We start from the raw sequence: 17,183 nt of genomic DNA on the forward strand, positions 1-17,183 counted from the left end.
ATTCATTTTCTCTCCCTATCTAGAAGCCTTTGAGAGGGAACTGACACTGATTCTAGCCACTCCAACAGCTATCAAAATGCCTGAAAACAAACCCTGAGTCCATCACTCTCAAGTTTAGCCCTAGCAGAAAAGAAAAAGTTGAAAAATGAGCTATTACTTTGGTGCTAACCATTGCTCTGTGCCTCTTCAGATATTTTCAGGACCAAATCCAAAAACTAACTCTTACTAATTTTAATCAATTGTTACGTTCCTTCCCTCCACATGTATATGAACACCTGTCAACCATCGAGGACCCTGTTAAGATGCATGAAGAGGGAACCCCTGCTGTCTGACTGATCCCTAATCCAGCCCCCTCCCCACGTCAACCCTGTCCAGCAGGAAGTAGCAAGATGACAACGCCGCCCCCTGTCCTATAACACAAAAGGCTGGAATGTTAAGGTTCAGACAGCCCCGCCCCCTCACCAACAGGGCCTCACAGCAAGCCCCTAAGAATAGGGAACTGAGTTGATAAGCACCCTGGTCTTTGAAATCAAGAGAAGCAGGTTTTCTCCACTCTTTGGCCAATACAGCAGGCTTCCCCTTTGATCTCTAAAGGGGGCAGGTTTTAACAGCCCCACTCTCCAGCTTCCCCCGACCCAACTTTAAAATATATATATCTTCCTGCCTTCTGCATCCTCCCAGTAGCCTCCCCCTTTAAAAGACCCCAGCTCACGACCCAGGGCAGACATTTTCCCTGCCTGGAAAGGAATCTGTCCCATGTGTTCCTTTGCTAATAAACTATTCCGATGGAGTTTTATCCATGTCCTGGTGCTTTCTCCGGATCAACCAGATTCATCCATAGGCTACTTTATGTATCACTTTTCAGTGTACTGAGCTTTCTCATGTCCCTCAACAACTGGCTACTCAACAGACAGATGCCATCACCATGCCTGAATTACATACACCTGAGCAAACAGGCAGGAGGAGAATTAAGGTCCCACTCCTGATGGTGTGAGACTCCAGCCCATTTACTCAGAATTAAAATCTGATGCTCCTCCCATCACCATAGGACTATATTTAAAGGAATGGACATCTTGGCATGAGCAATAAGCTGGTTGATTCTTGGACTCATCACTCCATAGACCATCATTTGCTTGTTTTATTTAAAGAGCATCCTGCTGATTCTGTTTTCATGGCTCAAAACATGAGACCCATATTTGGATGTTGTTTCAAACAATGGAATTCACGTGCAGGCAAGGATCTGTAGAAGAAGTCCTGCTCCACAGTCCCTCCACAGTGCTCTAGGGACAGGCCCTAAGTATCCTTCTGGCCAGCAACACCTCTGTATCCACTCTGCCAAGTGGAGATTTGCAGAGCTACCCCTTTCTGCCTCCCCCTGTAGTCAGCAAATTGCCTTAGTTTAGCCCTTCCTTGGTTCCTAGCTTCCTTGTTTCTTCCATTAGCCTCTTAACTGTCACTTCTTCCATCACCACAGTGCCACACAATCTAGCTATGGCCCTCTGTCTTAGTTTGTTTCTTCAATGCTGTGACAAAATACTCTGACCAATACCAACTTTGGGAGGAAAGGGTTTATTCAGCTTACATCTCCCAGGTCGTACTTCATCAGGGAGCCTAAGGTAGGAACTCAGGTCAGGAACCTGGAAGCAGGAGCTAGAGCACAGGCCATGGAGGAACGCTGCTTACTGGCTTGCTCTCCTGGCCCCTGCTCAGCCTGCTTTCTTATGCAACACAGGCCTACCTGCCCAGGGGTGGCACCACCCACAATACGCTGGGCCCTCCCACATCACACAACAATCAAGAAGATGCCTCACAGACATGGCCTCAGGCCAGTCCAATGAAGGCAATTCCCCAGTTGAGGCTTCCTCAACCCAGGTGTCTCAAGTTGACACTAAAGCTATCCAGCATACCCTCCCTCCTTAGAACCCTGTGATTCTGCTAACATCTCAATGCAAAGTCCATCACTTTCACTACAGCAGCCTAAGCAGGACCAGCTCTGCTGCCTGGCCTCTCAGCTGCATCCCTCCATGCCCTGCCCATACTGGCATACTGGACTGCTTACAGTGCTGAAGTCACTATTCCTCATCCTTCATCCAGCCTTTGAACCCCTGTGACACACTGGGCATTCTCCCAGGCACTGATTTTAGGAAACTGTTTTTCTTACATTTTAGCTGGGAAGCTGGGGTAAAATAAGAAATAAGAGTGGGGACAGCTCGTGGATATCGCAGAGAATTATATGCCCCCTGGTCTTACTTCTTGCTTTTCTCTAGGTCTGTAATGGCCTGTGCCTCTCATGTGCCCAGAGGAATTGCTCAGTCCTCTCCTCTAGGACACTCTAAGAAAGGTACATATCCTCTTACAACCAACCCCTTGGTCCCCATGCCACTTCAACCTCAGTCTTGAGACACTAGTGTGCTCCAGCCTTTCTAGTTCCACCCATTCATTCATTCATCCATCCATCCATTCATTCATTCATCCATTCACCCATCCATTAATTAAATTCATTCATTCATTTGTTCATTCATTTCTTGTGGAGCTGGAGGCCAGGCCCTGGGCTCTGCCTCTGTCACCTGTCCTGCCCTATGCTCCAGGAGTTTCTGGGATACAGGAAGGAGCTCTGTCTGTTTCACCTCATTATCCCGGTGCTATCTCAGCGCCTGGCCTAGAATGGCTTTGGGTGAGTATTTGCTGAGTGAATAAACATTTGAGATCATTTTATTGAAATGCTTCAGAGTAAATTTGGAGACAGGCATTCTTCTAACTCAAGAGTAATTTAATAACCACAAATATCTTTAACACAGTGGGAAGAAGAAAAAAGTGTGTTTTCCTTATTGCTGCTGTTAAAATAAATGGCATTTTTAATAAAGCATCCCCATACAGCATATAGAACACAGCCATGTGATGAAATAAATATTTGGTGAAATTATGCACTGCAAAGTAGACTTTTTCTGATCTTTTTGTTATTAAATTTAATCACTTTTGAGCTGAGCCCCTTCTTTTCCTAGAGGCAGGTATGCTTTTGATTAAAATGTGGGCCCCAGAGCACTCTAGCAGGGGAAAGCTAAGTCCACAGGGGAACTGCAGAGGAGCAAGTCAACAGGAGGAAAGGGCCAAGGCAACAGCCATGATTTGCTTCTCATTTGATGGACGTGTTTATCCCCAGATGGGCCCACAGCAGTCACTGGGTGTATGGAAATCTTGCAATTAAGGCAAAGTCTCATTAGAGACTACACACTCAAAATACAAAGGAAGCTCCACGTGGCAGCTACTCTGGTAGCTCTGAAACATGCTTATCCTCCTCCAGGCCTGGCCTTGGCCACTCTCACTGGATGGCAAGGTTGGGGGGCGGTGACTGCATCCTGTTGCCAATGTGGCTTCTGGGAGCAGCTTTGCTCTCCCAGTCTTTCAAGACAGCTCAGCCCACCATATCTGGAGTCCAGCATATTTGGATTTGATCCTAGTTCTTCTCATTGGAGTCCCATTGGCCTCGCACCTCCATCTTCATATTGGGAATGAACACAACCTCTGTAGGGCTGCAAATCAAGTAAGGGCCTGCAGGTTCAGTTCAAAGACATCCTTGACTTTGCACTTTCCATTAGCTCCATCCAGCCAGGTAAGAAAGCCCAATTCCAACTCAGGGGCATGGCTAGCCCAGGAACCAGAGGAGAGAGACTAGGGCAAGGCTCTGGTGCCTGTAACATTCTTTTTTCCCAGTGCTGAGGAATAGGCTTCCAACAATTCTCTCTTAAGCACCTGATACTGCACTTGGTAATGGATTTATGTGTTCCCAGGGTATGAGCCATTGATAATGGTTTCTGCTCAAGCCAACCCGCCCTTTCATTCAGCCTCGGTCCTAGAAGGCGAGAGAGAAGGTGCAGAAGGTGACTTTTATATCCTAGGGTTCTGATTCAGAGCCAGTCATAGTTCCTGAGCTCAGGCTTGGGTCAAGAGATGAATCAGAAGCTGCCTCTGCCTTGATGGAGGTCACAGTCAAGTCAGGAAGAGAAAAGAGAACAGAAGTGGATGGGACCTGTTTACAGTCATGGAGTTTTTAGAGCTGTAAATAGCCTTTGACTGATCTCTGATTTAATTCTCCCCAAAGCCTGTGAGTGAGGCGGTAGTAGTGCCCCCTCCTCAAAGCTGAGCTCCAGGCCTGGTCTGCACTTCAAGTACATGGAGGGTAGGTATACATTACACAGCATTGCACTGCAAACCCCATGCACACATTGCCCTCCCTGGCTGAGTGAATCAGGACATTTCTACTTTCTATCTTTTTAAAAAAATTGCTTTAATTTATTGAAACGTTATAGAGCCTTTTGCCATCTTTCCTCTGCCATCCAGTAAGTACTGTCCCAAAGCTGGCATGTGTCTTTCGTACTGAAATTTTCATACTTTGACCACTTCTATACAATGCCCCAAACAATCATTAGAATATCTCTCAAGTTTTAACTATATACATAATCTCAAACTCTAAATGTTCATTCTACCAATTTCTATTTTTACTATTCAGTATGATTCCTAGATTATTTTTATAATTTATTTGTGCTATACATACAACTCTGGTTCATTTTAGATGGATAATATTTTACTTGATGAGGAAAGTCTCTCTCTTTCTCTCTCTCTCTCTCTCTCTCTCTCTCTCTCGTGTGCGTGTGTGTGTGTGTGTGTGTGTGTGTGTGTGTGTGTGTGTGTGCATATTGGCTTCTACTCTTTTAGTTGTTATGCTTTGTTTCACAAGGAAAGAAGGATTCAAGTGAGTATTGGAGCATGATGAGAGTCCGGTGGGTGAAAGAGAAACATTTCTCTAACTTTGTTGCACAGCACAAGGTCTGGTGCACAGCTGACTCAGACAGCACAGATTGCCAGAGGTGCTGAGGCTGTGAGACCAGTGGACCTGGTCTTGAAAGAACTTGGATTTGAATTTGAATCATGGCCTCATTTGTTAGCTGTGTGAGCCCGAGCAAAAAAAAAAAAAAAAAAAAAAAAACAAAAAACACACAATAATGAGAACACCCAAATACTGTTGTGATGATCTAACACATGAATTTTACACTGTGGGCCCCAAAATACATGAGGAGGTCAAAAGCCTAATTGAATGAGTCCCTGACCTTGCACTGGAGGAAGGCATTGGCATGGTCTTGTTGGTTGTCCTTCTCACTAAACACAATGAAAGACAGAGGGAAAAAGAGGAAAGGAAGGGAGTGAGAAAGAAAGAAGAAAAGTCATCTCATGCTTTTGATTGGCTAACTCTGGAAAGCTCAGTGGGGTCTACTTGAACTGGACAAGCTCCCTGAAGGGCAACACTACCCTGCAATAACCCACCTGCTTCCTGGACCCTGGCAAGGGAGCCAGACTGGGCTACACAGTGTTAAATCCCTTCCTTTCCCAAAGCTTGCAGCCAATGAGGCTTTGTGCTTAAATGGTCTAGAACCATCTCCCAAAGCTCCTTAACTCAGAAAAGAACAAGTCAGCAAAATGAAAATAAAGACTCATTGGGAAAAATGAACTCCAGCCTCCTTTGCCTCCTCCAGCTGAGGGCCTCTTAGTAGTAGCTCTCATTCTTTTGTGTCTGGGCCAGGGGCTTCCCACCAGTTCAACAAGGAAAGTAGGCATTAGAGGCCAGGATCTGCTCTGTGGTGGGAGCTGGAGGATTGTCAGACTCCACCAGAGTGCTCTGAGGCTCCCAGGATGCAGCAGGGTCATGTCTTCATAGAGGCTGGTAGAGCAGAAATAGTGGGGCAGTCATGTGTGTTATAACCAAAGTTCACAGAAAGGAAATGAGCAGCTCCAAATCCTATACTTCAGGCCAGTCTCCTGGTCACACACTTTTCACCAGGTATTTCTCTAAATCCTCTGAGCAAGCTTTCAGGTGAGATATTATTAGAGATGTCTTCAAAGGAGGAAGCCCATCAAGAGATTGGCATCACTTGTCTGGTGCCCCAAGCTAGGATGGACTCCCCAGGTGTCTGGTGAGAGGATGGATCAGAGAAAGGAGAGCATGGAGTTGTGGGCCCATAGCTGAGCACTCCCATAGCTGGCCTCTACCAGGAGCTTCTTGATTTACATCTTCATTCTGCTCTCCCAATACTGCCAGGGGTGGGGGATTATACACTATCATACCATGAAGAGGCTCAGAGGAAGAGGCTTTAAAAGAAGTGGAGCCTGCATTCAAACTTAGGGCAGATGATCTGACTCAGAACACCCAAAGTGTCTACAGCCAGAATTCAGTAGACTATCCTTTAAAGGATTCTCTAGAGGGCAGTACAGGCAGGAGTAGCCACACACCTCCCACAAGTACTGTACTGTTTTGAAGTCTTCTGTTTCATTTTCTTCAAGAAAATGCTGCTTCTGTGTTACAAGCTATTCTTGCTTATGGGTACATAAAATGTTTTAAAATAGCATCTAAATTAAACTGTGCATCCCTCCTTCCCTCTATTTCTTCCTTCTCCCTCAACTTGGAGTCAAGCAAGCACTAGGTAAACAGTATTATTTAAGGCCCCATATATAATGCCCCATGCATACCTCCCAGTCTGTTTGTTCCTTACAGCTTACCTTCTCAGTGTATCTAATACCACTTCACAGGCCCAATCTGCCTCTCTCTCTCTCTCTGTCTCTCTGTCTCTCTCTGTCTCTGTCTCTGTCTCTGTCTCTCTCTCTCTCTCCCATATATAATGCCCCATGCATACCTCCCAGTCTGTTTGTTCCTTACAGCTTACCTTCTCAGTGTATCTAATACCACTTCACAGGCCCTCTCTGCCTCTCTCTCTCTCTCTGTCTCTCTCTGTCTCTCTCTCTCTCTCTCTCTCTCTCTCTCTCTCTCTCTTTCTCCTCTCTCTCTGCCTCTAACAGGGTCTCACTGTATAGCCCAGGCTGGCTTCAAACTCTTGATCCTTATTTAGTCTCCCTAGTGCTGGAATTACAGGTGCATGCCTTCATATCCTGCTACATACCCCCTTTTCCATGACACTTATCATCTCATAGTTTCCTTATTTCTTATGCTTGCTGTACACTTACCCCACTTCTATGCTACTCTACTAAATGTTAAGCTCCATGAGGGAAGACAGTTATCTTCAGTAATGTCTCCTACATTTAGGCCGATAACTGGCACCTAGAAGACACTTGTAAGTACCTGGGGAATGACTAAAGGAATTCTATAATGACTACTGGTTCTGGGGTAGTAGGTGGGTGATAGGTACAGAATCACCCCCATGAGCCTGAGTGTTGACTCTCTCCCCCACATCAGTTAGTGAAATGAAAACTGTAGATTCCCACATCCTTAGGGCACTAGATCAGATGTGGCCCCAGCAGTGTGTTCTGGTGCAGTGGGAAGAGCTCAGGGCTTGGTGCCACAATGACAGTGTGACTCCTGCTCTGTTCAGACCAGCAGTACGTGGAAAACTACAGGCTAAATATTCGGCATGTTTAAGATGAATGAATGAGGGTCTTGGGAGATGGCTTAGTTGGGGACGTGCTTGCTGCACAGCATGAGGACCTGAATTCCGAACCCCAGCATGCATGTGAAAAGGTGGGAGCAGGAGTGCGGGTTTGTGATCCCAGTGCTGAGGGGGCAGAGACAGGAGGACCCCTGAAGGTCACTGGCCAGCCAGCCTAGTTGAATTCGTAAGCTTCGGGCTCAGTGACAGACCCTGACTTAAAAAATATGGAGGAAAATGATTAAAGATGACATGTGATATCAATATCTGGCCTACACACACACACACACACACACACACACACACACACACACACACAAAGAAAACAAATCAATGAATGGAAGGATGAACAGGAGCACAAATGATCTCACAACCATTCATATCCTTCACGTGTCAGCCAAATGTCACATCTAAGACATCTACCCTGACTAAAACCACCAGGTAGAGCAGCCCTAAGTACTAAAATAATTCAACTTAGGGCTGGAGAGATTGCTTGGAGGTTAAGAATGCTTGTACTGCTCTTGTAGAGAGGATGTAAGTTCTATTCTCAATGTTGGGAACCTCACAACAGCGTATGAGTTCAGTTCTAGGGAGCGTCTGACACCTCTGGTCTCCAAGAGCTCTTACACTCATGTGCACAGACCCCACAGAGATATACACATGCACACACATAATTAAGAATAATAAAAATAAATCTTTATAAAAACCCCAAACAATTCAGCTCAACACATGCTTGTCGGTGTGTAGAGTAAAAGCGGTCCCTAGTGAAGGACCGCATTAACTTTAAACATTATTATGCATAACTTTGTAAAGATACAAATGATCATATTTATATATCACAAAGTTTGGAGGAAAGCTATATCACAATTTAAAATAAAAATTCCAAAAGTATTCTTCAGATCCCCAAATGTATGCATAGACAGTTCATATAGGGAAGAAAAGTATTCTTCAGATCCCCAAATGTATGCATAGACAGTTCATATAGGGAAGAAATTGAAACAGAACATCTATACAGGAAGCTAAGTAGCTAAACGAGGACTATTCCAAATACTAGTTGTCAGGAACTGGCACATGCACGTCTGCTCTGCCTAAGATACAGTTGAATCTTTTGGAAAGCAATACGATGACACATGGAAAGGAATATGAAAATGCTCTTGTCCTTTAACCCAATTACTTCATTCCTGGAAATTTATTCTAAAAACCAAACTAGCAGAAGGAAAATAATCATAAAAGCAGTCAGACACATTTCTCCAATAGCTGGAGATCACAAAGTATACAATGAAGAGTGACGAAATTAACGTTGGCTCACTGCAGGGAGGGGCATTCAGATGAGAGCCTTCCAAACCAGGCACAAAGTAGGGATGCTGAGAGAGGATGCTTGTACATGTCACAGGAGCAATGAGGCAGAGGCACCTGGAGGAGGAGGGCGAACAAAAAGGTACAGCCCCAGACACAAAAGGAGACTCTCAGGAGTGACAGTCACTTGGGCTTGGCTCTTGGGATTAGGGCTGGGTTCTCTTTTTAGGTTTTGGCTCTCTTAAGATTTTCTTTTGTAATTTAAACAAAACTGGAAAAGAAGATCTCAACCAGCTGGAATGTTGGACTGAAACCAACATGATGAAATATAAGAGGGATGAACGCAAAGTACTGCATCTCATTTAAGAAACACATTTCAAAAATTCACATGATTGGGGGAAGGGTGGGCCTAAAGAGCTGTTAGGCTGAAAGAGCAAAGGAAAAGGTAACAAAAAGACTCACGTTGCACAAGGCTGGGACCAAAGGGCTGGCATAGCAGCAGGCCAATATGATTACTGATGTACTGCACAAATGACAGGGTGACAGGGCTCGGAGACTTGTAGGAACTTGTACAAATTCCTCTAAGATTAAATAAATAGCGAAGTCAAGATCTGGATCTGGCAGGAGTTGCTCTGGCTCCAAAACTCAGGTGCTTTCTTATATAACATAGTCAACTACAGAGACAAGTATAGTGGCTAGAAAGAGGAAACAGGGGATTTGGTAATGTTTCACTAGAATATATTCTCAATCTTAACCTTACAGAACTGTACTGGCTCAATATGAGACCATTTTATCGCTAAAGATGCCGATTCAAAGTCCAAGAGTAAGAGGACACTGGAGATCAGTGTCCTGCTCTGAGTCCCATCTTTGGACATATACCTTTAAAGAGTAGCCAGTGTGCTCAGCATTCTTAGGAACGTCAACAATGCACAGCTAAGTGCTTTCCTCAGTAATGTGTCAGTACTGACACAATCCTGTGAAGCAGATATCATGCCTACTTCAGAGACAGAAAAGTGAAGGGAAGACAGATTAAGAACATGTTCAAGGCCACATACTTGAAAGGCTAAGAATCAGAATTGAAACAGAGGGCTGTCTAAATCTAGGGTCCCAGTTCCCTTCTGTGTAGCCCCTCATGTCAGGCATGGTGGAACAGCATTTGACCTATGTATTGGCTGGTGAACAGCAATGATCCTGTCTGCAGTACCAAGAAGAGCCATGAGTCGAAGCAGTCTGAGACGTCCCAGGGAGAATCTGAATTACTTAGAAGTATCAGGGAACAGAGGAACAAAGCTTAACAGAACATTTTAATGACGGTATTCACTAGATGAACTGTTGGGCAGAAAGGCGGCTGCCATGCCAAGAGAGGTTTAAGTATTGTTATGGTCGGGAGCACATCTGGAGGCAACCTGCAGGATCATCTTTGACCCATAGGCTCCAGGCCCTTGCAACGGTACCTGGCAAGAACTGGTCAATCCCTTCAAAAGAAGAAAGGAAAGAAGTTTCCTGATGTGTCTATCTGTAAACACCAAAGCAAATGTTTTATGTCTAAGGTAAACTAGTCTAGTTGAAAACTAAATCCAGACGATGAAATGGATTCTGCTGGAAAAGTTCACACGTTTTTAAGTAGTTTCTCTTTTTCATAAAGAAGAAAACTAACTCTGGAGAGATGTCCAGTCTTCATAATAATAAAAGAAAATACAACTAAAGTACCATTTTTAACAAGTTAAATTGTCAGAATAATTTAAAAAGCGGTTACATCCATTACATGCATAAAGAATAAAAATGTCATTTTCTTTTGGCTGAGGTGAAACCACTCTAAGAAAACAAAGGAAAATATAAAGGGGAAATTATTTAGTACAGACATTTCCACTGAGTTTTATTTATAAATAAAATTCCAAGGAGCTTCAAATGGGCAAGGAGGCAGGGGATGGGAACTGAGGCAAGTGAGGGAAGCTAGAAAGGCAGAGAGAGCCTAGTCAGTGTTTATCCAGAAGTCCCAGGTCCCAAGCAAGAACTGTGGGATGTGTACGAGATTTGTAGGGAGCCCTTATACTCTGATATCCCTGCTACTGTCTGCTGTGTTGTTGGCACCCCAGCCATTCCCCGCTACTTGGCAATCTGGTGAATCTAGTCAGCCTATCTAGAGGTCTTTGTTTTAGGAAGTATAAGGGCTCTAGTGGGGGGAGGGAGGCTGTGTGATATACACACGCACACAAAAATCAACAAATTTTAAAAAATGAATTATATTTGAGGAGAAAGCATAAAAATTTGTCATGTTAATTAGCAGAAGTGATAAACATTATCACTGAAATCTACCTGATGACTTTATAGACATACACACTAGAGGTCTTTGTTTTAGGAAGTATAAGGGCTCTAGTGGGGGGAGGGAGGCTGTGTGATATACACACGCACACAAAAATCAACAAATTTTAAAAAATGAATTATATTTGAGGAGAAAGCATAAAAATTTGTCATGTTAATTAGCAGAAGTGATAAACATTATCACTGAAATCTACCTGATGACTTTATAGACATACACAGGTGCCAAGTGCATTTTTTTTTTGCTTCATGTGAATTAGTAGATGTGAAAAACATTACCATTGAAATCTACCCGATGACTTTATAGACATACACAGGTGCCAAGGATCTGAGTGCAACTGATTATGACTAGTAATAATCAGATACATACAGATTGGAGATGCATGCACCAACATCTCAGCGTTATTAGCAAAAACGATGAGTCTTTCTGTAAGAAAGAGTATATTTTAAAATGAAATGGAGATCTTTTTGTCAGAAAGTAACCAACTGTGACTAGTACTAATCAGATATATAGAGATTAGAGGTGCATGTGAAAACATCTAAGTGTTAGTTGCATTGGAAATGAGTTTTTCTATATGGAACAGTATATTTTAATAGTGAAATGAAGATCTTCTTTAAAGGTTAAAACCTCTTTCAATTTTATGTCTTACAATGCTTATACTGAGTTCAGTATTGTATAACTGTATTAATTCAACTGTAAACCCAAAAATTTACAGTCAGTTCTGAAAGAGATGCATCTTAACTCTGGAAATTTTTATTGAATATGTCAATGCTTTTGTAATGAAATGTTTCTTCTAATTAAATAAATAATTTTTAAAAATTCATGTTGAATTTCAACTCTTATGGTTGTAACTGCCTTTTCCAAACCAATTACTATTTCGTTTTTAATTCATTTCTTTCCAAATGCATAAACTACCTGCATCATCCATTCAGACTTGGCTCACAGTCAACTAGGAGGGCAACTATGGCTTAGAGGTTTTATTCCATGCAGAAAGCTTCTGTCGCTCTTTATAATTTTGTTTTAGCACTGGAGAAATGACAGTAAATATCCACATGACAGAAGCTCAGTTTTTACTTTCTTTAAAACTCAGAATCATTCTCCATCCACATTTCTAACTCTGCTCTTAACATTTTTAGCACCAAATCTACAAAAGCTCAGAACACAGATGTGGGCTGGTATAATGCTTCTATACTAGGTTATACTTAAGGAACAGTCATGAAGAAAATTGAGTATACTTTCTCTGATGGCTTATGTGAATTTTCACAAGTATATGAATGCAATTATCATGTAATAATTGATTTCATAAAAAGTCAGATATTTTTTTCCAAAAATAACCAGTCTTCAAAAACAAAACAAAGATATGTGTGTAAGTGCGCTTACACACAAAACTTATTGAATATGTTGAAGCTGTAATGAAATGCTTCTAAAAAAACAAGACAAAACATGTCACATTTCCAGCAGTGCTATTTGGAAGGTTTTCTCAAAACCTTTCTATAAGCTGTTTTTTATTTATTTATAATTATAAAAATGAGCGTCACACTTTAGAAACACGCACAAGAAACCAGAAAAAGCTTCCCCATGTGGACAATAAAGTTAAGCCCACCTTCCTGTTTCACCCAGTGAAAGAATTTGTGAGCAGGGCCTCTAGAGACTGGTTTTGGCCATCTCAGTGTTGCTATCCTGCCCAGCAACAGGAAGCAAAAGAATCCAAGTGTGAAAGTTAGGGAAGGATCACTGCTGCCTAGACAGAAAGCCACCTTCTGCATTGGGCCCAACCAAACAGAATTTTGTGAGTGTAAAGCATAATTCTAAACAAGATTTTAGGGTTGATCCCGTTATTGGAGAAGAAACTTAGTCTCAATCTCAAATATCTTCAGGCACTTCAAAGAGACCAACACTGATTCCTTTATTGATGCCTATCATCAAACAAGTTCTAATAAACTGACTTTTCAAAAGTGGCATTTGTGTTAAAAGGTACATTCTTACTTTTCCCCAGGAGCACTGAATTAGGCAAAGCCTAAGAAAGTGTATTTTAAATATCTCAGTGCATTCTTAATATTGGGTATGTCTGGGAAACACTCTGCTACATAGGAAAGATTTTGGGTTTTGTAGTTGTTTGAATGCAATAAATGTTTGCAAAAATTAAATGGTGCAATTATTTCCCATATTTCCTAATAACTTGAATTAATAAGAATGCTACCATGGACTACTGAGACTGGGCTCCTACTACTTGTACCCCAAGATTATATGGCTAGATTCTTAGCCATTGTAATAGTCTACTTATCTTTCAGGGAAGAGGTTTATTATTTATTTACTTATTTTTATTTGTTGTGTGTGCCTGTGTTTGAGAGAGAACACACATGGGGGTCAGAGGACAAGTTTTTGGGAGTGGTTTTTCTCCTATGTTATTTTGAAGCAGAGTTTCTTGTTCCTGCTGTATTGCACAATTCAGGCTAGCTGGTCCTCAAGGTTCTGGCTTATTTTCCTGTGTCCCCCTGCCATCTCACCCTAGGAACTGCATCTGGATTTCAACCCAGTTCCATTGCTGCCAGTTCTAGCTCCTCAGGAAATAAATTTTTCAGGCTTTTCTGAGCCATGTCTTCATTTGTGTCAAGTGTTTAGGTTATCAGGCACATTCCAGGGACTCAAACTCGTCTCAGGCTAACTTGTGGGTGAAATCTCCTGATCCTAACAAAATTGGCCTTAGAAGCATGTGTCCTTGTTGCAAGCATTTCTGATTTTTCCTTGCCTTATTTGCTAATAATTAACCTCTCCATCTACCTCTGTCTCTGTCTGTCTCTCTCTCTCTGTGTGTGTGTGTGTGAGAGAGAGAGAGAGAAAGAGAGAGAGAGAGAGAGAGAGTTTATTAGTTCTTTCACATCACTGTGGCCATACTTGACAGGAACAACTTAAGGGAGGAAAGACTTACTTGGGTTCATGATTACAGAGGGTTTCTAAATATTAGAGTGGCAGAGGCATGAGGAGCAGCTTAGATTATGGCGCCTGGAGCACGTGGCAGAGGCTGTTCACATGATGGTGCCCAAAGTCAAGACTACAATAGGAGGGACTAGAGAGATGGCTAAGAGCACTGACTGTTCTTGCAGAGGACCCAAGTTCGATTCCCAGCACCCACATGGCAGCTAACAACCGTCCATAACTCCACTTTCAGGGGATCTGATGCCCTCCTCTGACCTTGGTGGGCATTGTACAACATGGGTGCACTTACATTCATGCAGACAATACACTCATATACATAAAATAAAAATAATAAATTAAAAGGATACAATAGAAATTTGAAGCTGGGTATAATCTTCAAAGGCCTACCTCTAGTGACCTACCTTTACCATCTAAATCCTACCTCCCCAAGTTTCCAGAACTTTCCCAAACAACCTCATCAGCTGAAGGCCAAATGTTCCAAATAACCTATAGGAAATAATGCACACTCAAAGGGTATCAGTGATATACAGAGCCCTTTTCCAGATAGCATCTGGATTCTTCTCCACAATTCTGAATTAGGGATCATTATTAGAGGTCAAGTAGCATGCAAGTTGTAAAGCAAGGACTTGAACCCAGGTCCCATAATCTCTCATAGGCCTGTTGTTAACTTAGGCATGATACATTATATAAAGCCCTCTCACATTCACCAGGTGCTTTGTTTTTAATACGGGGTCTCCCTGTAGCCCCAGGTGACCTGTAACTCACTATGTAGACCAGGCTGGCCTCTATCCCACAGAGATCTGTTTGCCTCTGCCTCCCAATGCTGGGATTAAAGGTGTGTGCCACCATACCGGCTTTCACCAGGTATTTTTATTGTAGATATTTCCATAGTAATTTCCCCAGGGAAGCAGGTTGTGTATTGTACTAGTCTTTGAGGGAATGCACAAAGTCTCTGGGTGTCTGTATTGTTATCATCCTTTAGGAAAGAAAAGGATCAGGTTCAACAGTGACATATACTTCCAGTCTCTCAGATATTTCACATCACTTAGGCCTGAGCTGCCTTATGCCATAAAAGTGGACATATCTTTTATTTTAGTTTTTGAGGCAGGGTTCTCATGTAGCCCAAGCTGACCTCAAACTCACTATGTAGCCAAGGCTGGCCTTGAACTCCTGATCCTCTCCCTCACTTCCCAAATGCTAAGATTACAGGTATATGCCACCATGCCTAGCTGAATAGTGAGCATATCTTAACAAGAATCTTCTAAATATCTACATGCCACAAACTTTACTTACCTAGCGAAATGCAAACACTTAGGTTCTGATACATAGCCTGTTACTATTATTTATCCATGTAGCCTGTGAGGTGACTATTATTTTCCTCAGTATACTGATAAGGACTCTGAGAAGTTATGTGCTTCACTTAAAATCACACTGCTACAAGAGAGTTGGGAAAATACCATGAAAAAAATTCTCATCTCTAAATCCTACAGTGAGCACATGGTGGTTCACAAAGGATTATTAAATTTGTTATTATATTACAAAGGATTATTGAATTTATTGAAATAAAAAGGTCCCAAACTCGCACCCATCTCACCTATTAATGAAGTAGCCTTGAGCTTTTGTTTACAGGTCATTACATTAAGGGTTAAGCCATTAGAAAAATATAGGCTAAAGTTTTCCAATGTCTGAAAGACAGAAATAAAAAATGAATGTTAACAACAATGACCAACACTCACTGAGTACTTTCTACTCTTTACCTCTAATTCTTATAGCAGCTCTGTGAGGCATGTGCCTTCTTTTTCATGAAATAGAAAGTGTAAGCATTGGGAGGTTATGTTAAGACCAAAGCAAGCTGGCGAGCCAGACTTAGAACCTAGATGCATTTGTCCAAAGCTCTTGCCCTTTCCAAAATGCCATGCTTACTTCACAGATGTTGTATAAAGGAAAGTGCAAGCCAACAGGAAGATTGAGGGTGGTTTGCCAAGATGTGTGCCAGACGCTGCAGAGACTCTGCAACCAAATAAAGGAGGAGGGAAAAAAGATGTAACCTGAAAGACTGAAGTAAAAGAAGGAGGGCAGACACTGACAGCCACACTGCCCAGTTTCCAGATGCAATTCTGCCCTGCAGCTAACATCATCAGTTCTCCGGCACTCATTTCTTTTCAAAGATTGGTTTGAATGATTAGGGAAGCTGATTCTCTTCCAAACACCAATCTCAGATCATCGTGAAAAAGCTGAATGGTCCAAGATCCGGCTTTCAAAGTCAGAGAAAGTAAGATGCTCTGGAGGCTCCTCCTCAGAGCTGTCACAGGAGTTGAACCCCTTGTGGGATCTCTCCTTCATGCTGAAGCTTCTCCTCAGACAGAGCTTTGCAGGCAGCATGAAATGCTAGTTATCTCCACCACACACTTAATTTCCTAAATTAGTGAGAACTATTGTCTACATCAAGAATTAATGGAGTTCCATTATAGAACAAAATAGAGGAACAGAGATAGAAGTCCTTGGATGGTAAAAACAACAGTTCATATTGTGGTTAGTGACAGCCCACTCAGAGATGCTTTACAGTCCTGTGAAAAAGATTTCCCCATTCCATAAAAACAGTGGCAGTGACAAGAGGCTTTGCCTGAGTCTCAGCAAATCTATCTGCCTTCTTTGAAGTAAGAAGTTCAAGTTCAGAATAAGCTGCTGACCCCAACACCCTAAGGCTCCCTGCCTGGACATGGCCACGCCTGGTATGCTCTCTTTAGATGGCACCATCGCCTGCAGTGCACACGGCTCGCAAGGAAGATACAAAGACTTTATGAAAAAACTCAAAGTTTATTGCAAATTGTATTTTGCTTCCCTTCGCTCTTCATTTTTACAAGATTTATTGATATCCATGATTTTCTCACAGATGTACTTGTTGACTTTGGAGAGTCTCTGTGCAATTTCAGTTTCATCCACAGTTTCTTGTGCTATTCTGTCATACAAACACTCTGGACAGAGAAAAGAAACAAGAAGGCCAAGGATTAATGACGGTTTTGAGAACAAATCTTTTAAGGAGGAGAGGGAGGACATGCCTCCTGTCATACTTCAAAATACCAATTCACATCCTCTTACATGGTTATATTTTAGAAGTCCCACCATAAAGTACAGACATAACTGTACTTGTAAAAACAATGGTAAAACACCCGTGAGCCCACCACCTACGTTAACAGATT

The 17,183-nt window shown here is 42.4% G+C and overlaps 2 protein-coding genes across 5 annotated transcripts in view; both read right to left on the minus strand.

Annotated features, from left to right (window-relative positions):
• Positions 1–17,183, minus strand: part of Agbl4 (ATP/GTP binding protein like 4) — a 1,438,400-nt gene that overhangs the window by 220,782 nt on the left and 1,200,435 nt on the right. The window lies entirely within an intron of this gene.
• The window catches only part of Bend5 (BEN domain containing 5), a 49,680-nt gene continuing 48,926 nt past the window's right edge, over positions 16,430–17,183 (minus strand). For 2 of the 4 annotated variants that reach the window (XM_017797964.1, XM_017797965.2), the window contains one exon: positions 16,781–16,958. In XM_017797964.1, the coding sequence (XP_017653453.1) occupies positions 16,801–16,958 (158 nt within the window). In that variant the 3' untranslated portion in view covers positions 16,781–16,800. Of the gene's footprint in view, positions 16,959–17,183 lie in introns of all 4 variants that reach the window. The other 2 variants (XM_017797966.1, XM_008832419.3) reach the window with 2 other exon arrangements.

The sequence above is a fragment of the Nannospalax galili genome, unplaced genomic scaffold (genome assembly GCF_000622305.1).
Source record: "Nannospalax galili isolate Female #2095 unplaced genomic scaffold, S.galili_v1.0 scaffold655, whole genome shotgun sequence".
Classification (NCBI taxonomy): domain Eukaryota; kingdom Metazoa; phylum Chordata; class Mammalia; order Rodentia; family Spalacidae; genus Nannospalax; species Nannospalax galili.